This window comes from Delphinus delphis, chromosome 19 (assembly GCF_949987515.2).
Source record: "Delphinus delphis chromosome 19, mDelDel1.2, whole genome shotgun sequence".
Taxonomy (NCBI): Eukaryota; Metazoa; Chordata; class Mammalia; order Artiodactyla; family Delphinidae; genus Delphinus; species Delphinus delphis.
The window spans coordinates 12,825,257-12,849,085 of NC_082701.1; the positions used below are offsets into that span (position 1 = coordinate 12,825,257).

Consider the following 23,829-nt stretch of genomic DNA (forward strand, 5'->3'; position numbering starts at 1 on the left):
AAGGAATTGAGCAGTTAAAAAATGACTACCTGCAACAGTCCCCTCAGCAATCCTATAAGCAGACCACGCAGGCAAGATAATGTCTGAAGCGTGCACACGATGGAGAATGATGCAGAATCCAACATCCTCCCTCAATGGTTCACTGAGATTCTTTCCCTTTTTTCCCCTTTAAAAACTGTCATGGCTGAGCAGAATCTTCAGAGTTGGTCTTGAGACATGAATCCACTTCTCCCCAGATTGCTGGCTTTTGTGATTAAAGCAACTTTCCTTTCTATTGATACTTGCCTCTTGAATTATTGGCTTTTGAGCTGCGAGCAGCTGAACCTGCGTTCGGTAATAACCTGAAGGGAGCCCTCCTTCCTGGGCCATCCATCAGGGTGGGGGCTGAGGTGGGGGCCATCACCCACCCTGGCTTGGTTTTGTCCCCGGGGGGTGGGGCAGGGCATGGCCTTGTGAGGACTGAAGCCCAGGGCTTGAGTCTGAGAGAGGCAGATGCCATGCATGTGTCGGGGGCCAGGTCCAAGGAACTGTGGGAGCTCCAGGCTGAGGAGACAGGCCACCTGCTCATGGCTGTCCAACCCCAGAGAGACCAGGGAGGCTCAGGAGGCCCTGAACACCATCCACTAGAGGGCAGAACGGTCAGTCTGCAAAGGGATGACATCCCTCAGCCAGAGGACTGAGAAGGGGGAGGAGGAAGAGGGGAGGGGGAGGGGACCCAAGAGGGGGAGGGGGAGAGGGGGACTGGGAAGGGTAGCAGGCAGAGGGGAGGGCAGGAGGGTGGAAGGAGCCTCCAGGAGCTGGGGACAGGTGGGGAGGGCTGGCCAAGGGCTCCAGAGGAGGTGGGAGCAGTGCCCAGCTTGCGGGGCGGGGCTGGACCCACCAGGACTGTGGCTGCCCCGGTGGCTGGGTGGGGGCAGGGGTTCAGGGCAAGGTGCACAAGCACCCTTGGCCCATGTTGGGGCTGTGGGTTTTCATTTGCCAAGGTGGTGATGGGGGGACATTTTATTAGCTGCTGGTTCCCTGGTTTAGGTAAGAAAGACAGTTGCCTGGATACAGGCACCACTTGTGCTATTGCCCTTGTGGGTGTTGGGGGCTGGGGAGGATGGGGGACTGCAGGGCTGAGCAGGGCTGGGGGCGGATGTGAGGCCGGCGGGGGAGCGAGAATTTGGTGGGGGGCACCGCAGGCCTCGCCTCTCCTTCCTGCACCCAGACAGCAGATCCCGTCATGGCAACCACAGCCTCTGCTGGCCCGGCTGACAGGTGCCTGTGAGCAGACTGACGTTTCTGTGGCTGCTCACCTCTGCGCCTGTGGGGAGGGTCTCCTCGTGTTTACCCTTCCCCCTCGCCCAGGCCTGCAGACCTGAGAGTCCTCCATAGGGGCAGTGAGGGCAGCAGATGGACTCATCTACAGCCCTGACCCTCAGCGTGGTGTCAGGCTGAGGCCCTCCCCTGGTGTCCCCACGCTGGCCCCATGGCCTCCCTCCCCCGCCCCCGGCTCCCCACATCCCCCTCGTGCGGTATTTCTCCCCAGCACCCAGGTGCCTCTTTCCAGATCTCTCTCCTGCCACCTAGGAGTGCTGGCTCCTTGGGGGAAGGGTCCCTAGTCTGTTTACCGCTGTACCCACAGCACCTAGACCTGTGCTTTGCGCAGAATGGCCACTCGGTCAGTATTTGTTGGATGGACATAAAAGTTGTTCATTTAGAAGAACAAGAACTGCCCCTGGCTCCACCTTTGGACCCCAACCTGGTTGGGGACAACGGACATCACACGGACATCACACGGACATCTGTAGGGCACAGCCAGCGTGTTCTTCAGGGGCTGAGCACCCACTGCCCCTTAATTGGGTGTCCCCTACTTGGGGAGCCAAGAGCTGACCCCACTGCAATGTGGTGTATGGCAGGGCTGGAAAGTTCCTCAGTGGGGTAGGGGCTTGGGGTGGCCTCAGGCCTGATGGTCCAAGAGGCCCACAGAAGACCCTCAGGGAAGCTTCAGGATGTGGGGCTGAGTCGGGTCTGCGACCTGGGATTGATGCTGCCCCTCAAGCACCTGGGCCCCACCTTGCCTGCTGTACAGAAATGACCACCCACTCTGTGGCATCTAGAAGCTGTGTGTAGGTGGCTTGAGCTGGAGCTCAGGGTGGACGTAGCTCCCAGAACCACCCTGGCCGGTGGGCCCAGGCGGGTTTGCTATGTGGTTCTGACACTCAGGCCTCAGCCCCTCCCAAGGCCTGGAGGGTAAGGTGTGATGTAAAACTTGGTAAAGGTGTGTAACCACGGTGGTTCAGACCCCTGTCTCCTTCCAGTGTGCTTGTGTGTCAGGTGGCCTCAGGCTGGCCCAGAGCATCTCTGGGGCCTGGCTAAGAGGAAGTGGGGCTGGGGATACATTTAGTTGGTTAGTAGGTCTACTTATGAATGTGCAGTGGCTTCAAGATCTATGAAGATTTTGCTATGTATCTGGGAGAGGGATGGTGCACTGAGGGTGAATGGTACTCCCCAAAATTCATGTCCACCCAGGACCTGTGAATGGGACCTTATTTGGAGACAGGGTCTTTGCAGATGTAGTCAACTTAAAAGGAGACCATCCTGAATGGCCTTAATCCCATTATGACTGGTGTCCTTATAAGAAGAGAGAAATTTGGATACAGGGAGAAGGCCATGTGGTAATGCTCTTGGAGAGGCAGCAGTGAGAGGTGGCTTGAAGCGAGATCTTAGTTCCCTGCCCAGGAATTGAACCTGGATAACCTGTATGAAAACCCTAGCCACTATACCACCAGGGGCTAGAGACTGAGAAGCAAAACTTCCCCGGCCCTTGCCTCCATTGAGAAAATGCATTTCTCAAGGAGGCAAAAACTATAAAAACAGGTACAAAGTTTACTATTAAAGACAGTACAACAAGTGGGAGAGCGCCCAGAGAAGCAGTTTGTTTAGTTAAGACAGAAGCAAGGCAGAGATACACACGCAGAGAAAAAGGGTGTGGGCATCCCCCCTAAGGCAGGGAGCACAGTAAAGAGGCGGTTAAATCATTTATACAGGGCAGTTCTTCCCGGGCTTTTTTTACCTTTGACCCATCATCTGGTTGCCTTTTCCACACCCGACGCCCTAGGATCCTCCCCAACATAAGTGTGCAACATTTTTCCAAGATGGATTCCAGACCAGAGGCCTATGGGGGGCCTTGGCATCACCTATTCTGGGGTGCTGCCCCCTCCTTTTTGACCCCCAAGGAGCCTTTCTGCGCATATGCAATGTCTCCCTTGCCCCAAGGATGGGAAATATATGACCTCTTGATCTTTTACTTAAACAGGGTTTAGCCCCTCTCTGTTCCTGCCGTGACTTTTATCTTAAACTGTCGTGGCTTATTTACCCTGTTTCTGCTGTTACTTCTATTTTTTTTTTTTTTTTTTTCGGTATGCAGGCCTCTCACTGTCGCGGCCTCTCCCGTTGCGGAGCACAGGCTCCGGACGCGCAGGCTCAGCGGCCATGACTCACGGGCCCAGCCGCTCCGCGGCATGTGGGATCCTCCCGGACCGGGGCACGAACCCGTGTCCCCTGCATCGGCAGGCGGACTTTCAACCACTGCGCCACCAGGGAAGCCCGTTACTTCTATTTTGAAGTGCAAACAGGAGGCTGGTCGTGAGTGTCCAGCCTGAAGCCCATCTTTTTCTTGCCCCAAAGAATGTAAACAGGAGGCCAGCTGTAAATGTCTAGCCTGGAGCCCATCTATCTCCTGTCTCAGTGACCAGGGCAGAGAGCGGAGCGATGCGGCCGCAAGCCCAGCAAGCACACATCACTGGCACCACCAGGAGCTGGGAGAAGCCTGGAGCAGAGTCTCTCTCGGAGCCTCCAGAAGGAACCAACCCTACCTTGGTTTTGTACTTCTGGCCTCCAGAATTGTGAAAAAATTAATTTCTGTTGTTTTAAACAACCAGATTTGTAATTCATTACAGACTCCACGGGAAACTAAGACAGGTTTCTTCCCAGCACGTCCCCACCCCCCACCCCCGCCCCCGGCTCCTGGGCTGGCTCTCTGGCTTCAAGACAGGAAAGTTTGGGGCAAGGGGTGGGGGACGGAGGGAGCCTGCGACTTTCCGTGCCTGGCAGTGCCAGGTGAGGTGTGTAAAACGTGAAGCTGTTGGCAGAGGCCTTGGTGCTCATCCACGCCGGTCAAAACCTGGTTCACCTCCTGGACTGCCCTCCATGATGCAGCCCGACCCAATTACGACAGCACCGTCCCCCCTCCCTTTTTCTTCTGGTACGAGACTCTTGAAAAATAGAATGTTCTGAAATCCCTGTGTTTGTAGGGAGCCAAGGCACTTGTTCTGCCTCTCCAGCTGGCCAAGCACATCCTGATCCACCGGTGTTTTCAGAAGGATGGTATTTCTCTGTGTTGTTGTTGTTAATATTTATTTATTTATTTGGCTGCGCTGGGTCTTAGTTGCTGCATGTGGGATCTTTAGTTGCACCATGCAGGCTCTTAGTAGTGGCATGTGGAATCTAGTTCCCTGACCAAGGATCAAACCCGGGTCCCCTGCATTGGGAGCGCGGAGTCTTAACCATTGGACCACCAGGGAATTCCCTCTCTGGATTCTTTTGTGGTCATATCAAGAGGCCACCAAAGGGTAGGCAGTGAAATTATGGAGCATAAAATAGAATTGTTAATGATGGTCATTAATTTTAAAATATTGCTATTTCCTTTTATATTTTGGATGCTTTTTAAAATTTGTGGTTTCCTTTTTTTTGTTCTAAATAAACATTTGCTTTTGTACCTGGTTTTGCACCGGTGATTTCGTGTTTATTTCCTTGGAGAGCCCCTCTTGGTGCGCATGAGCTCAGGCTCCCCTGGGCTGCACCCCTGTCCACGCCTCGGAGTGAGTCTCTCTGCCGCACCCTGGGGCGAGCCTGAGGTGGTCCAGGGGGGTGGCCACATGGCCTTCAGGCTGGGTCCCTGACAGAGGCCCCTCCAGATCATCCAGGATAACTCACAACCTGCCCCTCCTCAGAAGCCCAAGGCTGAGTTTGTCCCAGGCGTGTCTAGTTAGGATAAAACGTGCACTGCTGTTTTGTGTGTGTGTGTTTGTAGCTCACGTCAGCAGCGTTGGGCCTGAAGACCTCATTCTGCTTCTATTTCTGCTCAGCTCCTCTTGATAGTAAATGATCATTTTGTAAAGTTTCACATATCGTGTATAGTCATGTCTATTTTCTGTTCCAGGAGTGTGGGATTTCACATTAACTAACAGCATGGTTCAGATCTGAAGGAGCAAATTGAAATCTCAGGCTTAATTGGTTGATTGATCTATTTCTCACAGTGGTTATGTCCTTCCTGTTATTATGTATTTTGCTATTTTTAGATTCATGGGTTCACACTGGTTATTTGTTTTTGTTCTATTGTTGCTTTGCCAGTATTACTATTTGGCCAGAAGGTAGGATTGATAACTCCAGCTTTCTTGTGGTTCATGTTTGCTTTTTATATGTTTTCCATTCTTTTCCTTCCAACCTGTGGTGTCCTATTGTTCCTATTGTTCTTTGCAGACAATATAGTATTGAATCCTTTCTTTTAAATACAGTTTGAGACTATCTTTTTTTTTTTTTGCGTTACGCGGGCCTCTCCCGTTGCGGAGCACAGGCTCCGGACGCGCAGGCTCAGCGGCCATGGCTCACGGACCCAGCCGCTCCGCGGCATGTGGGATCCACCCAGACCGGGGCACGAACCCGTGTCCCCTGCATCGGCAGGCGGACTCTCAACCACTGCGCCATCAGGGAAGCCCCCATGGTGCCCTTTCAATGTCTGCTGCATGTGCAAACCGTAATCGATATAGCAGTTCTCTTATTTCGACATTTAGGTAATTTCTCAGTTGTTGATTTTTGTATTGAAAGCAGCACTGCCGTGGATATCACTGCAATCTTGTTTCTATGCCCAAAGATCACTTCCCAAAGATATAATTCCAGCTAAAACGAACATCATTCGCTAATGGCACTTTAATCTTTGCAAACCCCGTGGATGAAGGGTTATCTCATCTCAGTTGGTGGGCAGCATGGTCTGCGGCTTCTTGGCCCTGAGTCCAGGAGGACACAGCCACGGTTCACATCCACTCTGGGCACGCCTGTTTCCCCAAGGTCGGTTCCCCAAGGTCCTATCGCACCCCAACATGAGCGCACACCGGGAGTGGCCCTCTGTAAAGACCCCCAGACCACTGCTGCTAGCTCCCCTTCCTCCATCCCCACGTCACCCCATGGTGGAGGCTAGTGAGGCCAGGAGGACTCTGGTTGATTTGGCCCTTCTCCAGCCTGAACAGGGGCTGGAGTGAGTGTGTGTCCCCTTGCCCCTCCCTCCTTCCTGAAAGTCTCACACATAGTCCCTTAGGCTGTCAAAGTCCTTGGAGACTCTAGGGAGGGTGTCAGGCAAGCCTCCCCTCCTTGACTCTAAGCTGGCTGAGAAATAGACACTGGAGTTGGAAAGGGGAGAAGACAAGCCCTTTATTTCTGGCAAGGCTGGGCTGGGGTCAGTGCTCAGTCCCCAGCCTCCGCAGCCCACCCTCCCAGCTGCCCGCTGCCCCAGGCCCAAGTCCCTCCTTCAGAGCAGCCTCTTTTGCCATGGAAGGGTCAGGGCAGCAGGACGACAGAAAAGCTTCCTTCCCGGTGGCTCCAAGGTGCCAGGAGCAGCCTCAAGGGTGGGAGGCAGGCAAGGAGGGCTGCCTGGAGGAGGCAGCAGGAGCCTGACTGCTGTGGGGAGCTGCCTGTGTGTCCACGCTGGGTTGGATGATCTGCCCAGAGCTCTGCTAGACAGAGGGAGGCCTGGGGTCCTGCCAGGCTCACTGGTAGTGGTTGGGGATGGACGTGGTGTTACAGCGTCTGTGGGACATGTCCTCGTAGACCACACACTCCGAGTTCTTTTCCTTCGCACAGCAAAGTTTCTGGATCTGAAAGAAAGCCTGTCATCTACCACTGGGGGCAGCTCGCTCAGGGGCACCCTCTATCTTCAAGGCACCTCCCTTCAGGAAGCTTTTAGATTTGGGGGACTGCATGAACCCTTTTTAGGAGGGTCCTCGGCCAGACCCTCAGTTCTCCAGAGCTTCCCAGGCCTGGGCAAGGGTGGGCGAGGCAGGGCCATTGGGCAGCAGCAGGGAGGTGGAGGTGGAAGTGACCTTGCTCCCTGGCCCTGGAGAGGGAGGGGTCTGGCTGTTGCAGGGGACATGGAATTGGAGGTGCTAGGTGAAGGTGGGGGCAAAAGCTGATGGACCAGGGACAAGTTGACCACTTCCTGACCCCTGTCTCTGTTGCCCCCTCCCCTCCTGCCTCCAGCCCATGATCGCACATGGATTTCACACACCCACAGGCCTGACACTCGCATATGCACACCCATGCACACGTGTGCACACGCGTGCACACTCTCACAGTCACGCGCGGCATCCCCATGCTCTCCGAAAGGGTCTCTCTGGACCCTCCTCTCGCTCCCCCGTAAACGTCTGACCAGGACGTGTCTTCCTGGCCCCGCACCCGTCCTTGCTGGGGGCTCCAGTTCCTGGGTTTCCTCCCACCTTGGACCTTGCCGTCCAAACCCTCTGAGCTCCAGGAGACCCTGACGGAGGGAGTGGGTGGGTGCTGAGGTTTCCCATGTGGCCAACTCCCTGGGGCTTAACCACTCTCCTTCCCTCCCTTCTCTCTGAGAGAAGCGGGCTTATAGGGACGCAGATGACATCTGAGGGTCCACACTGACCTGTGTCCTTCTCAGCACACACACGGCTCCCAGCCCCAGTCCGACGAGGAAGAAGCCCATAGCCAGGGCCGTGGGGAGGGCAAAGTGTATCAGCTGAGTCTCCTGGCACGTGTTCACTGTTTGGGGTAGTTTTTCTGGGAAGAAGGAACAGAGACAGGCATTTGGCAGGTGAGGGAGTCCACAAGAGCCTCTGGGGTTCAGGGCAAGGGCGGGGCTCTGGAGTGTGTGTGCATGTGGGAATCCAGGAGGCTTCCTGGAGGAGGTGGGCTCATGGTAACTCAAGCAAGGGTAGAGGGAAGATCCTCAGACAGGGGGCAGACGGAGCCTGGGCTGGCCAGCAGGCAGGTGGAGTGGTCCCTGGGGTGGCACACTCCTTACCTGTCACCACGACCAACGTCCCGGGGCCCCAGACCTCGTCATTCATGATGGCCTGGCAGGCATAGTCACCGGTGTCGGCCAGCTGCAGGTGGTGCATGCTGATGGTCAGGTTGTACTGCAGCCCTGAGAAGGTGACGCGGCCCTGGAACCGCTGGTCCACGGTGGGCTCCTTCCCGTTTTCATAGTAAATCACGTTGCTGCAGTTCGGCCACCTTTGCTTCAGGTAGAGGCCAAGCAGGGGCCCCCGGCTGGAGCAGGTGATGTTGACAGAGTCCCCCTCTAAAGCGATCGTGTAGGTGGGGGACTGCCACACCTCTGCAAGGAGGACCTGCCACTGTCACCACCAGCCTGGCCAGAGGGGCAGGGACCCACCTCTCTGCCGGGGATGGTGGCAGGGCAGAGGTGCCCAGGGTCAGCCCGCTGGCTTTTTTCTGTTTTTATTTTATTTTGTTTATTAATTTAAAGAAGGCTTTAATTTCTTTTTTTTTTTTTTTTTTTTTGGCCACACCGCATGGCATACAGAGTCTTAGTTCCTTGACCAGGGATCGAACCCCTGTCCCCTGCCCCCTGCAGTGGAAGCGTGGATTCTTAATCACTGGACCACCAAGGAAGTCCTGGACAGCCGGCTGTTATCAAGGACGAGGCAACTTTCGGAAGCCTTGAAGCAGCTCATGGCGCCAGCACCCTGGGCTATACTCAAGTTCCAAAGGGGCCCCAGGGGGCTGGGCAGCCTGTGACCTCTCCCCACCCTGAGGGTCGGGGGAAGTCAGAGCTGGGGCCTCTTCCTTCCAAAGCGGCAGGCCGTCCGCTGAGACCTCCAACCACTCTCCCAGGCTCTACACCTTCTCCCTCTCTTAAACGACAGTTCCCGAGAGAGCTGGGGGCACTGTCCTGTCTCCCTGTCTCTTTCCAATGCCTACTGCCTCAGTTTCTCCACCATTTCCAGGCACCTGAAGCCAGTGGCTCCATGGGGTGGGCATATCCTGGCTTGTCTGTGGGACACCCAGAAAGTTCCCTCATCTGCCCAGCAAGGCCCAGCAGGACCCACTTCTAGGTGCAAACATAATCCAAATACCAGCTCTCCACAAACTAAATTCTGCAGCTGTTTTTGGGAGAGAGAACACAAGAATTTCACCTGCCGGGTCCCCCATCCCACCTTGCGGAACTAATCTCTCCTTCTTACTGCAGAACTTCGCACAAAAGGTAAACCGAAGAACAGTGTTCTCTGAGGACAAAGGCAGCCTTGCTGGTTGTAGGAGAGAAAGTCCCCAGACATTCAGGTAAAGAGAAAGAAGAGATTCAACCATAGTGATTCTGCACCCAGATATCAGCATCTCGGTGCCCATTGTTTTTTGTCTAAGTGTCCAAAGCTGGACCTTACCCTCTGGAGGGGCTACCAAGGCTTCAAGGGAAGGTCACACTCAGCATCCCTGGGAAGGGGGAGCACTCCCTTCCCAGAAGGAGAGTCCGGGGCGGGGAGGGGAGGGCTGCAAGGGTGGCTGGGTGGGAGCGCTGAGCCCGCTGATGGGTGCAGTGGGGGACGGGGGGACGGATGGTTGGGAAGTGCTTACCTTGGGCAGCCAGGTTGCGGGGGAGCACGAGGAGCATGGGGAGCAGCTGGAGCCCCAGGAGCCCAGCCATGCTCACTGCAGTGGGGGAAGAACAGGGCCCCCTTACAGGGCTGTCGAGACTTCCTGTCTGCAGCACCCAACTGTGTGCCACCACCTCACAGACTGCCACTTCCAGGGGCAGTCAGGGCAGGATGGAGCAGGAGGTAGGCAGGGGGACAGCACACAGTGACTGTAGGTTGGACACTCCAGGAGGGCTTCCTGGAGGCGGTGCCTTGAGTGAGGGGAGGCGCTGTGGGCGAGGCTGGGAGGGACGGCCCTCATCCCCCCCCCCCCCGCCTCTAAACTGCTGAGTGCCCCCAGGTAGACCCATGGTCCTGGTCCTCTGCCCCTGCTTCACAACAGGGAGAGGAGAAAGGAGGGTGAGGAAGGGTCAGGCCCAGGAGAAAGATAAGGGGGTCCCCACGTGGGGACCTGATTTATGCCCAGAAACTTGGAGTATTATGTCAGTCATACCCGCAGTGTGGAGGCTTGGTGTGGCTGTAGGGACCGGGCCAGGGCATGTGCCCAAGGCTACGGCTGCCCTGGTGGCTTGCAATTCTGCTTCCTGTGGGTGCAGGGGCTGGAGGCATCTCAGCTGGACTAGCATCCTATGTTGGTGCACCAGGCCCTGGTGATCAGCCCCCAGGGCAGAGGGAGACCCATGCCTGGCCCCTGACCCCGAGGACACGGAGGCAGACTCTAGGCAACCAGGAGGTCATTTTTCTGTGGGCCACGGGCCAGATGGCCAAGCCTCAAGTGTTGCGCCCAAAGCCACATGTGCATGTACACAGGTGTGTGCGCATGGCTCACGTGTGGTCTGACAGCCTTAAGCTGTTTCCTCCCTGGAAGCCCCCTCCACTGGCCAGATGCTCCTGTCTGTGGATGGCTCAGGGTCCTGAGTGGGGTTTGGGGGTGGGGGCAGACCCACAGACTCTCCTTGCACGAGGGGCATCTATTTCGGGGGCAGAATCTTGCCAAAGGCCCCTAGGAACCTAGCAGGTTGTTTGCAGGAGGTCATGAAAGCATAGGGCTTGGCAAAACAAGACCCTTCCTCATCTCATTCTGCCTTTGTTTATCACCAACACTCACTGGGCACCCGTACGTGCCAGTGCCTGCCAAGAGCAGAGGGCAAAATGGACAAGAGGCCTGTGGCCTGGAGCTGACCTCCAGGGATGGACAAGCAGACCTGCAGCAGGACACACAATCTGTGTCGGGAGAGGGGGGCCAAACCTCAAGGGGCCATAGGAATAAAGGACTGAGGAGATGAGGGAGGGTCATGTGGTGCCTGGGAACAGCATTCCAAGCAGAAGGATCAGTAGGTGCATGGTCCCTGAGGCCAGAAAGTGCCTGGTGTGTCTGAGGGTCTGCAAGAGGGCCAGTGTGGCTACAGAGGGGGAGGGGGAATCAGGAGGAAGGGCTTCCAGGGCATTGCAACGACTCAGAACTAAACCTCCTTTAGAGAAATCTTTGAAAATACAGACAAGCAACGAGTAGAAAATGAAAATTAGTCAAAGACCCAGATGCAGTATTTCCTTCTAGGTTTCCTGCCTTGGGTGTGCAGGGGCTGAATGACCTACGCGAGCCCTTCCCACCATAATACCAATGTTAAAATAACCTTTGAATTACTTCAAATGCATCAACACTTTTTGTCTGTTTCAGGCAAAACGGAACAGATTTCCATGGCCCCCAAAGCATGGAGGTCCCAGGTGCCGTGCACACTGTGTCCCATGGGCTTGGCCCTGTGGTGGCACAAACCCAGTATTTCTCGTGTGAACCTTACTTTAACCTGAGAGATGCAAATGCAGCCCATTCTAGACCTGGACTCTGGGTGCCAGCAAAGCTGCTCTGGGGTCATCATCCTCCTGTGAGGCCACGGTCGTCGGGCACCGCGCAGGGTCTCCAGCTTTGGATTCTTCATGGTGAGTGAGGACTCCCAGATGTCTGGTCATTTGGATGGCTTGGGACTTTTTAGTTTTTAAGACTCAAAGCAGCTTGTTTCAGATTTTTATTTTCTCCACTTAAAAATGTGTTTCTCAGCTCATTTGATGGTTTGCTATTTGGTTTAGTTTATTCATCTTGAGGGTTAGCAATACGGATGTTTCGCAAAGAACTGAATGCAGTACTTCTAGAAAAACCTTCATTTATCACCTTATATGTACGTTTTAAGAATACACTAAACGCACCACCAAACCAGCTCTACAACAAATACTAAAGGAACTTCTCTAGGCGGAAAAGAAAAAGCCACAACTAGAAATAAGAAAATTATGAAACGGGAAAGGTCACCAGTGAAGGCAAACACACAGTAAAGGTAGCAAACCACCCACACACAAACGTGATATCAAGACCAGTCATCACGAGAGGAGAGAACAAATGCAGGATGTTTGAAATGCATTTGAAATTAAGAGATCAGCAACTTAAAACAATCATGCATATGTATAGACTGCTATATCAAAACCTCATGGTAACCACAAGCCAAAAATCTATAATAGATAGACACACAAAAAAGAAAAAGGAGTTCCAACACAACACTAAAGACAGTCATCAAATCATGAGGAGAGAACGAAAGAGGAAAGGAAGAAAAAAGACCTACCCCCCGCCGCCAAAAAAAGAACACACTCAGTTACACAGTTTTGATCATGAAGACATCTGGCATAAATGGGTTTGGGACCTAGAAGAGCCAGGAGGTGGGGCAGATGTGGGGGAGGGGAGCCCCAGGGCTAGGGGAGAGCAGGGGGTTGGACACAGGTCCCCAGCAGCCACCTGTCCTGCTTCCCTTCCAGAGGGGCTGCTCTACCCCCTGGTGGTGGAGGAGGGGCCCACGCGCCATCTCAGGCCCCTGATCCCCGCATCCTGGCGCCACAACTGCTGGCAGGAGGGTCCCCAAAACTTGTCCTTGTTCATAGTCCAAAGACAGGAGGGTGTCCACGATCAACACAGGACCTCAGACTGGGGTGTCTCCGAGGTGACAGCAGCATGGCCCTCCTGCCCCAGGGAGGAGCCCAGGCCAAGAGGCCTGGATGGAGCAGAGGAGGGGGAGGGTCCTGCTGGGTCAAGTGCTTTGGAACTTGAGACTTTTGCACTTTGGGCCACAGGAGCTGCTGAAGAGCCCCCCCTGGCTTGCGTGTCAGCGAGAGGCCAGGATGCTGCCAGGCTTCCTGGTCCTTGGCCTGCCCCTCGCCTCACTTGCTCTTTGTGTAGTGCAGTGCGTGGTGCACAGAACTCCCCACTGTGGCTCAGAGCCTCCTTATCTGCGGAGAGAGGGAGGGAGGGATGAGAGCCATCGGCAGACACCTGTGCTTACCGGCACACCTGAGGACACACCAACTGCCCACACATTGTAGGTCTCCTGGAAGGAGCAGGAAGTCCAGCTCCCCCCATGCCATCCTCCAGGGTGTCCTGGGGACAGTGGGGACCTGGTGGTCTCGCTGGGAGTGGGGCATCTGTGTTCTGGGCCTGGAACTGCCACAGTGGGCTGGGGTCCTCTGGGGGAGGGGTACCAGCTCTCTGGGACCCTGCACGCTCCCCACTCTCCCACTAGCCCCAGTGGGTGCAAGGCTATGGGGCCGAGTGTCCATGCTGAGTCTCAGAAGACCCCGTCCAAGACTCCCTGCCCGGCCCACAGACCAGGCACAGAGGCCCATACCTAACAGAGCTTGGAGAACTTCGGGGAGCCAGACCTTCTGCACCAGGCCAGCACGCAGACCAGCAGGACGGAGAGGGCGACCAGGGCGAGGATGAGGAGGACCACCTGGGCCTGGCTCCTGTCTTCGGGGTCAGGCCTGAGACTGGGGAGCAGCATCTCCGGGCCTGTGGGGAGTGGGCGGGACCTCCACCTTTCGTTCACTGGTGCAGGCTAGGCTGGGGGTGCCTGCCTTGGGGGAACCCTTGAGGGGGACGTCACCTCCAGCCAGGAAGCCCATAGGTGGGAGAGTGGCAGGGAGATGGGGTGCATGGGATGGGCAGGGTGCCAGGCACAGAGGGTGGGGGTGTCTGATGGGGGAGACCCCAGGGGGCTTCCTTGAGGCTCCCCTCCCGTACCCCAGGATGAAGATAGAAACACCTACCCCAGGAAGGTGTGAAGAGTGTGTCTTGGGGCTCTGCCAAAGAGAGATTCCAGGTAGGTTGGTGGGGACCTGCCCAGGGCCAGCCCTTAAGCAGTCCCTCCACCCCAGGTATCAGATGAGCTCTGGATACAGGAGTCCACGAGGGCCTCACTGGCTTCCCCTCCCAGGGCCCGGCTAGGCTGGGGGTGCCGTTCTTAGCCCCTCCCACTGTACTTGGTTGGGGGCAAAGCTGAACCCCTGCTCCCTGTCCCCAGAGCTCGGGGTGACCATGACTGCATTACAACCAGGTGTGGGGGGATGAGAGTGAGGGGTGGTGACTTGGGGAGTTTTGCAGCAAAGGAAGTCGGGGGTAGGAGTTTTTTAGGGAGGGAAGGGACCAGCTCCCTGCGCAGACAGGGGATGGTGCCCAGGGCATGCGTGCATGGGCTGCCCTGGGGAGAAGCTCGGAGGGGTCACAGATGTGGGGTGGGTGGAGCAGATGGAAGCCCTCTTTAGGCCCCATCCCTGTGGCTCTGGGCACCTCAGGTGGGCAGGAATTGCTCCTCCCTGGTTGCTGCCCCTCCCAAACAGGCAAGCACCTGGGGGTCAAGGTGCTCCTCTCCTCACCTGAGACGTTCAGGGTGGTGGTTTTGAGGTTTCTCTGGAGCCCGACAAGATTCCACTTGTACTGCCCTGCCTGGGTGTCCTGGGCTTTTTCAATCACCAGGTGTGCCTCGCCCCCTTTAACCCAGAGCTGCCATCCATCCTGACGGAAGTTTCCTGGGGCCTTTACACTGAAGATGAGCTGCCAGCTCTCCCCGTGGTAGGTTCGCAGGGAGATGTTGATGTGGGAGAAGAGGTTGGTGATGCTGCAGGCCATCACGGCTGGCTTGCCCCTGAACACAGAAACCACGTCCTTGGTGCAGCTGGGGCTGTCCCAGTCTGTGGGGATACAGTCCAACACGTGGGTCACGGCTGGGCCTCAGGACTTCCACTGATTGCCCTCCCTGGGGTTACTGACACTACCTGGGGCCTGGGCCCTCCTGGCCTGACCTAGGTCTCTCCTTCCACCGCTGTCTCACCCCCGGGGGGGCCCCCCTAGCAGAGTGGGACCACGAAGTTTACCTCTACTCTGAGCAGTCCCAGAGGTGGCCAAGAGCAGGAGGGCCCAGAGCATCCTGGGAGTGGGAAGGGGAGATGCCGAGGTCAACATGGCCGGCAGGATGGGGAGCAGGCCTCAGGGGTCCCTCGTCTTCCTTAGTGGTTTTTTGGACACTCCCTGGAGGAAGGAAAGCCGATGAGTCAGAGGCCCCCTGGCCTCCTTCAGAAGCCGGTGGGAGCGGCCACAGCCTGGCCAGGGCGGGTGGGGGTCCCCAAGCTCCTCCCTGACCACTGTGCCTCGACCCTTCTCTGTACCTTTATGATGTGTGCAGTGGGGCCACTGTCAGACAGATGAGAAACATGGATGAGACAGGAAACAAGTCCCTGGGAGACAACCCCATTTACATCGCAGGGGTTACCCTTCAATTTTATATAAAACATACAAAACTGCCTGAGCCGTGTGTCCTGTAGGGACGGGTCGTGACACATAGAATCTCGTGTAGCCGCTTGAACCTGACACCAACCTAAGACCACCTTGGAAGCCCCCAGCCCCTCTCCCGCTCTTGCATTCCACAGCTGGGCATTTGGGGACATTTGGCCCGCTTGCCAGATTTATTAACAAAGGAGTCTTCCTGTGGAACTCGTGAGTTCTGATCTGGAAAACTGAACTTTCACTGCCTCTGAAACAAGTGTCCATCTCAGGCTTCAGCCTCCAGTAAAAGTGACATTTATCCTGATTGGTTTAAGCTATTTAAACTATTGACCCTTTGATTAAAATAATAATAATAATAGACTTTTTGGTTTTGTCTTTGAGCAGTTTTAGGCTTACACAAAAATTGGGCAGGAAGTGCAGACAATTCCCACATCCTCCATTACTGCCATCTCCAGTCAGTGGGACATTCGTTACACCTGATGAGCCTATAGTGGTTTGTTCTCACTGACTGAAGTCTACGCTTTACATCAGGGTTCACTCTCGGTGTTGGACATTTAATGGGTTTGGACAAATGTATAATTACATGCATCCACCTTTAGGTACCATACAGAGTAGTTTCACTGCCCTAAACATCCTCTGTGCTCCATCTATCTGTCCCTCCTTCCCCCCAACTCTTGGCAACCACTGATCTTTTTACTGTGTCCATAGTTTTCCCTTTCCCAGAATGTCATAGAGTTGGGACCCTTCCATTTTGAATTCAGCCTTTCTGATTTTTTTCCACTTTTGGGGGAATTGGGCAGAAGGGCCAGGAGCAAAGGGAACTGTGAACGCAACCGCTTCCAGGAGCTTGGGGCCGTCGGTGAACAGGCTCGGTCCTGACCTCAGGAGGCTCTGGGCCGAGCAAGGAGAATGACATTGGGAGGGACAATCTCAGTCCCCCCAACACACACTGTGGCCACATCGCACCCCCATTCCAAGCACTGCATATGTGGAAACTCGTCAAATCCATGGGACTTTGACCAGGTGGGGCCTGTGGTCCTCCCTGTTGTCCCATCTCCCCATTCCGCCCCAACCCTCACTGGGTTCCTGCCTCAGAGCGGAGCTGACAGCTGACTGCCTGTAGTCTTGCCTCCTCTACCTGCCTCGCCCCTGGGACTCCTGTTGGACCAGCAGGTCCTGGCCAGTGTACTGGTGGCCCTGGGAGTTCCTGGTGGGAGTGGGACAGGGTGCCAGCCCTGCTGATCTGGGGGCCTCGGAGCAGCAGGAGAAGGAGGCCCACTCTACCCTGGAAGGAAAGTGGCAATATCCAGCTTTTGAAATAAATATCTAATTTGAGTCAGGAAGGGTTTCAAGAACGTAAAATGCAAACCAACCCATGCTCTCCTGTCCTCCTCCTGAATGGCTGGGTCTGCAGGGGCTCTGGGTTGGCGGCCACACTCTTGGGGAGGGCGGGGGTGGACTCCAGCATGGTTGCGCCCGTGGGCCCAGGGCTGGTCCCAGCCGGCTCACCCTCCAGGGGGATGGACCAGGCAGAGCAAACAGACAGATGGCCAGGCTGATGGATGGGTGGTGCTTTCTTTCTCACTCAATCCACATGGGATTCTGGAGTCCCGGGGTGGGGTGTGTACAGGGTAAGGTGTACCGGTGACAACGCATCCCCCTGCCCTTAGGTGTCTTGGTGCTCTGGTCTCTCGTAGATGGTGCTGACCCTGGGTGCATCCTGGATGAGACCCCATGGCAAACCCAGAATGGACTCTACGTGGTATGTGCCTATTCTCCTAAGAACAGGGACCCTGAATCTCCCCGAGGTCTGATTAATTGCTGTGCTGCATGTGCCCAGGCATCTGATGACAGTGCTAGCAGCACTGCTCCTAAACTTCATAAATCAGAGGCAGTTGCTCTACCCTGGATGCCAGTTTTCCATCTATGCCTGGATGCCCGTTTAATCGAAGAGCACACGTGGCCCAGAGCTGCGTTACTGTGATTCCTGGTGTGTGTCTTCCCACCACTGGTCCAGTTCATTCATTCATTCACTCACAATAATCAGCACCCATGAGCCCACCTCCCACATCAGGCTCTGGCTGACCTTGCCCCTAACCTGCACCCGCCAGGCGGCCCCGCCGGCCCAGCCGCTGCCTCCCCCTCCCAACCCTCCACATCACTCTCTTGCTTTTTTATGCATTGTTTTTCGCCTTTGCATTCCTAAAAAATAGAGAAGCTTTCTTTTAGCTGTCTTTAATAGTATGATAGGCTGCTGGCCAGTTTCGGGTGGGGAGCCTCCTTTTGCCATCCTTCCAGGCTTAGCTGGTGGACCCGGTTGCCAGGAGGCAGTGGCAGGTCCTGAGGCAGGGGAGGTGTAGGCCACCCTGGAAGCTGAGACGCCAGGCCTCACCAGGTGTGGTCCCTCCCAGCGGTTCTGAGCTTCGTGGGGTCGGGGTCGGGTTCCAGAGTGGTCAGCGGGCCAGAGTCTGAACTCGTGTGACCCGTGCTGCTGTATCCCAGCTTCCTTTGTTTGACTTTCTAAACTTGTTTCTGTTCCTAATTCACCATCAGAAGGACAGCCTTCTTTTCTCATATATGTACCATATCTGTAGCTGGGGAAGAAAGCAGCACTGAAAGATGTCAGCTGAGAGACACGTATTCTTGTGCACACGTGTGCAAACACACGCGAGTAATTCTACATATGTGGAATCATATTAGACGAGCTTCATCAGAGATGCCCACTGCCCGTCCTTTCTCCTTTCTCCCTTCATACTGTATGTAGTGGGGTGAATGGTGACTCCCAAAACACATGTCCATACAGAACCTGTGAAGGTGGCCTCACTTGGAAATAGGGCCTTTGCAGCTATAATTAAAGATGAGACTTTAATTATAGCTATAGTCCCCCGGGACTACAGGGGGCAGACCGGCTCATCCTGTTTTTGGCCCTTTGGGTTTCTGCATTGCCACTGCCTTTGCAAACCCTTTGCCCATTTTCCTGGGATTGTCTGTCTTCTCCTTACAGGTTTATAAGACTTTCACGCCTTACAGAAACAAACCACCATCCACGGCAAGTGCCTCCCCGTCATCATTTCTCCCCTGATTGTTTCTGGAATAAAGACTCCACATGTTTATGTCGTCCTGTCTGTCTTTTCCTTGAAAGTTTCAAGATTTTGTTTTAAAGTGGTTTTTGTTTGTTTAAAGTATCTTTTTAAAAAGGCCTCCCAGGACTTCCCTGGTGGCACAGTGGTTAAGAATCCACCTACCGGGCTTCCCTGGTGGCGCAGTGGTTGGGAGTCCACCTGCCGATGCAGGGGACGCGGGTTCGTGCCCCGGTCCGGGAGGATCCCACATGACGCGGAGCGGCTGGGCCCGTGGGCTGTGGCCGCTGAGCCTGCGCGTCCGGAGCCTGTGCTCCACAGCGGAAGGGGCCGCAGCGGTGAGAGGCCTGCGTACCACAAAAAAAAAAAAAAAAAAGAATCCAACTGCCAATGCAGGGGACAGGTTTGAGCCCTGGTCCAGGAAGATCCCACATGCTGCGGAGCAACTAAGCCCGTGCGCCACAACTACTGAGCCCGTGCTCTAGAGCCTGTGCTCCACAACGAGAGAAGCCACCATGATGAGAAGCCCACGCACCGCAATGAAGAGTAGCCCCCGCTCGCCGCAACTAGTGAAAGCCCGCGTGCGCAGCAATGAAGACCCAACGCAGCCAAAAATAAAATAAATAAATTTAAAAGAAAATAAAAATAAAATGGCCTCCCAGACCGTTGAGAATCCATCATGACCAAATTTTGTCTATTTTTATGTTCAAATCTTACATCCACCTCAAGGTCTTTTTGCAAGTGGCATGTAACAGGGTCTAATTTTGCTTCCTTCCAGGAGGGCAAGTGGTGCCCAAGGCACTGAAGAGTGAAGCACCCTGTCCCCTCTGGCCGAGGGACCCCCACCAAGCGGGGCCACTCAGAGTCTGCCAAGCCATGCGGTCCAAGCCGCTGTTGTCCATCGTGTGTTTTAACCCCTGGGATGGCAGGCTCTCTCTACTGCTGTTTATCTTTCCTCGGACTTTTGTGTTCCATGAGAACATTAACATAATTTTAATCAATTTTTTTTTTTTTTTTAGAACCAAATGGAGAGGGGCCTTTGTCCCGATCCTGCCCAAACCTGCTCAGCATAACACAAAAGAGGCTGAGATTTCACAGTTGGACACAATCCAGTGGCTACCTTTCTGATTTTACTGCCAGTTAGCAATTGCCAGGATGGGTATAAATAGCTCATCACCATTACATGTTGCTGAGAGCCTTATGTGATAGAAGGTTCTAGAAAGAGGTTTTGCAACTTTCTGTGCTGGGGCTTTTCCTGGCACCTCAGATAAGATCTGCTCAGTCCTTTTCTTGAGTATTTTTGCAAAACAAGTTTTCTTAAATTGGAATACACAAAATGGTGCCGAGCAACACATGGGGCCCAAAGGCATCCTTGCTGGTGGTACACAGTGACTCCTGGCCCCCTGGCCAGAGCCCTCAGGGCTACCTGGAGGGAAACCCCTGCACAGGTGTGTCCTACCCCGAGCCTGGCTGAGCAGACAGGAAACTCATCTTGTGTGGTCATCTCTGGCCACTGGCCCTCCCTAGAGGAAGCCTTGGGCAGGACCCCCAGCATTTCCAGTCTCCTCAAGGTCTCCCCCCGACCCCTGCCGCTCTGCTGCCTCCACCGACCTCAGAACAGTCTTTGGTCCCCACACTTCCCCGGCCATCCGACGTGGGTCTGGGTGCCCCATAGACAGGGAGGCAGGCCAAGTCTCCCCAGGCAGGAGATGCGGGAGGACACGCTCCCAGGGAGGCTTGCCCGCTGACCCCCAAGGCTGGAGCAGGCAGGTGTCCTCACGGCCACGTGAAGGATTCACCCCCAGGGGACCAAAACATGAACGCCACCTAAGCCCATGCTCTGGGAGCCTGGCCCTTCAGCGGCATGAGTGGTGGAGCCCCCTGCTGGTGGCCTGGCGTATCCACCGAATGCCCAGTGCACAGACTTGACACCCGGAGTCCTCTGAACGGGAATTTATTTCTACCACGTTCCTTCTGTGCAACCTCGAGACTTAGCAGGCGTGTTCTTTCTGGGAGGGAGATACCCAGGGGTCTGTAGTATCCAGAAGGAAGCCCTCCCCCTCAAAACCTTTCCTCATCACATGTTTTCCTGACTGTTGTCCGGCGTTTATCTTTCCTATAAATTTAAGAGTCGTGTTTCAAGTTCCAAGTACACTTTCTGGGATGTTGATTGAGAATAAATGAATGGGTGGGTTAGTTCACAATCCTGGACCATGCAGGGCCTCAACAGCCGGGAGAAACCGCCTCCTCTTCAGAGGCTTCCTGGATCCTACTCCCACTCCCCGCGAGGCCCACCCCTCTACGTGCAAGCAAGCACACAGGGCACACACACACACACACACACACACACACACACACAGTGCTGGGGGGAGGGCCCCTCAGGGCCTCCCACTTGCTCTGCATACAGTAGGTGCTCAATCCCTGCAGACCTGCTCAGCCTCCCCTGCAGGGCTGTTCCCATGAAGGGTGCAGTTAGTCCCCCATGGTGGGCCCTGGGCAGGGACCTCAGCTGAGCTGGGAGGGTAAAGGTCAGCCTTTGTTTGCACCTGGATCAGGTGACATGGAGAGGGGGTGACCTCAGCAAAAGTATGTTTACGTAGCAGAGGCTGACCTGCCTGGCTGGACTTTGGGAGGGAGCATGTACGTTACCAAGTAAAAGGAAAGCAAAAGGAAGCAGCAGGCTGAGGTCCAGAGGCTGGCTGGGAGGACAACCGGGGATCTCCAGCAATGAGGACGTGGCCCTCTGAGAGAGGTGTGCAGGGGTTCCCCGAGCCTGAGTCAGGTCCGCCAGGCCACCCTTTGCCCTCAGTATTGGTATGTCCTACTTCACCTGCCTGCCAGGGAAACACCCTAGTGAGGCCAGCCCACGAGTCTCTGGATCCCACCAGCCTCCCGCCCCAACCTCTGTGGTTTTCACCACACTACATACCCCAGTATCCTAACAATTATTTTATTTATTTTTTATACGTCTTCATTGGTGTATAATTGCTTCACAATGCTGTGCTAGTTTCTGTTGTACAACAAAGTGAATCAGCCATAAGCATACATACATCCCCATATCCCCTCCCCCTTGAGCCTCCTTCCCACCTTCCCTATCCCACCCCTCTAGGTGGTCACAAAGCACCGAGCTGATCTCCCTGTGCTATGCGGCTGCTTCCCACTAGCTATCTACCTTACGTTTGGTAGTGTATATATGTCGATGCCACTCTCACTTCACCCCAGCTTCCCCTTTCCCCACCCCCCGTGTCCTCAAGTCCATTCTCTATGTCTGTGTCTTTGTTCCTGCTCTGCCACTAGGTTCATCAGTACCATTTTTTTTACACTGACTCATTTTTTAAACAGTATCTATTTTAGCCTCACCTTAAGAAACACCCATCTGTAGTCATTAGATGTGCTATTTATAGGTATGTTGTCACACACAATGAAATGACCAGACTATTAGACCAGGAAGTGTCACAGACTTCCTACCACCACCTGGTGTCCTCCTGAGGGGGTATGACCTGTGTAAAGGTGACTCCTGGCCATGCTCTGTCATGTTGTCTGAGGGAAGCCAGAGGCTGCTGAAGGTGTGGGCTCCCAGACACGCCCTGGCTGGGACTCCAGGCTCATTTTCCCACTGCCCAAAGCCTCCAGTCTCCTCTGAGCCTTCCTCAGGCCATGGGGGGGCTCTGCCCTCACACACAGGAAACCTCTCAGTCAAACCTCATGTGCTCCCTGAGGTTCTCACCGGGAAAGCCCCTGGATGGTTCCAGAATCCAGATAAGAAAACACCTGGGTCGCACCCATCTCTGCCCCCAAAGCACAGCCACCTTGGGCCTGGCTCCTCACCATCAGAGGATACAGCCTAAGAGCTGGGCAGACCTCCACCTCGGGGCAGACCCCCAAAACTGTGGACAAGTCTTAACTCAACTGAACAAGATCTATATAATGGAGACACAAACTTCCACCTTATAGAGCACAGAAGGGCTGTCTGCAAAGAGCTATACTGGAGATGGAGGAGCTGGACTGGGCATGGAGGGAGATCCCCATGTCCTCAGGAACATTCTGCTGCCTTGATTTGTCTGGGGCTCCACTGCTGTCTTATTTTTAAACCTAGGTATATTCTATGCAACATTCGCGACATACTTGTATTTCAAAGCGATTCATTATCTGAAATTCAGATGGGTTTTTAAGTTTGGCAGCTCCACTCCTCTGCTTGAGTCTCCCCTCTTTTCTCCAGTGCTGCAAAGGACAGACAAATGGGAGAGAGGGAGGCCAGGGCACAACAGGGAAAGTGAGGGGTGAGAAGGCAGAGGCTCAGGTGTGGTACAGGAAGACTGCATGCATGGGGCAAGGACTGGAGGGGCCCCAAGACTTCTGGGATTGGGAAAAGCGAGGCAACAATTCAGATTTCTCTCAAATCATGGACACAGGTGCTGGCATCTGCACATATCAAGATGGGGCAACACAGCTGGGATTTGTGCAGTCACTTGGGAGCTGTTCACATTTGGGAGTCAGTGAAACACCTTGGGAAGTGCATGCCATTGCCAGCACCTTGTCCTGCCACAGGATCTTGGGGAAACTGAGGCAGCAGGTTTGTGGAATCAAGGGTGTCGGCTGGCCAGGTGCACAGGGGTCCTCGGTCAGCGGGGATCTCCATTCCCACAGCACCTGAGAGCAGCTGGAACAGCCTTCCCGCCTACCGCAGAGGCTCCGGTAACACCCACTTGTATGTACGTGGATGTTTACATGGGAAGGTGAGCGCAATGCTGCCCCGGCCGGCTTTGCACCAACACTGTGGAGGGAGGTGACCAACCACCTCCAGAAGATAGCTGAAAAGGCGCAGAGCCCCAATCCTGGCTCAGACGGAGGAAATGCCCCAGTCCAGGGCGCCACTGCCCATGTCCTGTCCCTGCTGCAGTGGCCTGGAGGGAATCCCCACTGGGCATGAAAGTCCTCCAGGCCTAGGGGCCAAGCCTGAAAACCCTTCCCACCTCAGCCTCTGCACATGCCTTCCCTTCTGCCTTTCTGCCTGGCTCCTTCTCACTCTCATTCCAAGGTATTTCCTGGGGACTTCCCTGGTGCTCCAGTGGGTAAGACTCTGTGCTCCCACTGCAGGGGGCCTGGGTTCTATCTCTGGTTGGGGAACTAGATCCCACATGCATGCCGCAATTAAGGATCCTAGATCCCACATGCATGCCGCAACTAAAGACACGGTGTGAGCCCAAAACAAATAATAAACAAATAAATATTTTAAATAAACAAATACATACATTTGTATATCCCATAAGACTTTATAAAATAATAATTAAATAAAACCACAAGGCACTTCCTCTGAGAACCCTCCTCCCCCAGCACCTACTGGTCGTACCCTCCTGGGACCTCGGCGCCTCCCCACCACCTTCACTATCACTATCACTATGTTCCTGGGGATGAAGGCCTCCCAGGGGCTCTGGCACCACAGGCATGGAAAGTGGTTTTCAAACTGCAGCTC

The 23,829-nt window shown here is 54.8% G+C and overlaps 2 protein-coding genes across 2 annotated transcripts; both read right to left on the reverse strand.

The window, feature by feature from the left end:
• Positions 1 to 6,806: 6,806 nt before the first annotated feature.
• On the reverse strand, positions 6,807 to 9,730 carry CD7 (CD7 molecule). Its single transcript, XM_059997310.1, has 4 exons — positions 9,661 to 9,730; positions 8,090 to 8,404; positions 7,712 to 7,845; positions 6,807 to 6,914 (listed from the first exon to the last, which is right to left on the reverse strand). Exons 1-4 carry the CDS (start codon positions 9,728 to 9,730, stop codon positions 6,807 to 6,809), a joined length of 627 nt encoding a protein of 208 aa, XP_059853293.1.
• Positions 9,731 to 12,627: 2,897 nt separating this feature from the next.
• Positions 12,628 to 21,092, reverse strand: SECTM1 (secreted and transmembrane 1). The gene is given in 7 exon segments (XM_059997931.1): positions 12,628 to 12,712; positions 13,343 to 13,365; positions 13,367 to 13,506; positions 13,764 to 13,796; positions 14,370 to 14,684; positions 14,868 to 15,021; positions 21,006 to 21,092. Coding segments are annotated over 6 exon segments (684 nt in total). The 5' UTR covers positions 14,956 to 15,021; positions 21,006 to 21,092.
• Between the last annotated feature and the right edge of the window lie 2,737 nt (positions 21,093 to 23,829).

Coding starts and splice junctions, on each gene's coding strand:
- CD7 (XM_059997310.1), bottom strand. CDS start 9,730: ATGGCTGGGCTCCTGGGGCTCCAGCTGCTCCCCATGCTCCTCGTGCTC. Junction 8,405..9,660: donor CCGCAACCTGGCTGCCCAAG/GTAAGCACTTCC, acceptor TCCTCCTTGCAG/AGGTGTGGCAGTCCCCCACC. Junction 6,915..7,711: donor GTGTGCTGAGAAGGACACAG/GTCAGTGTGGAC, acceptor GCTTTCTTTCAG/ATCCAGAAACTTTGCTGTGC.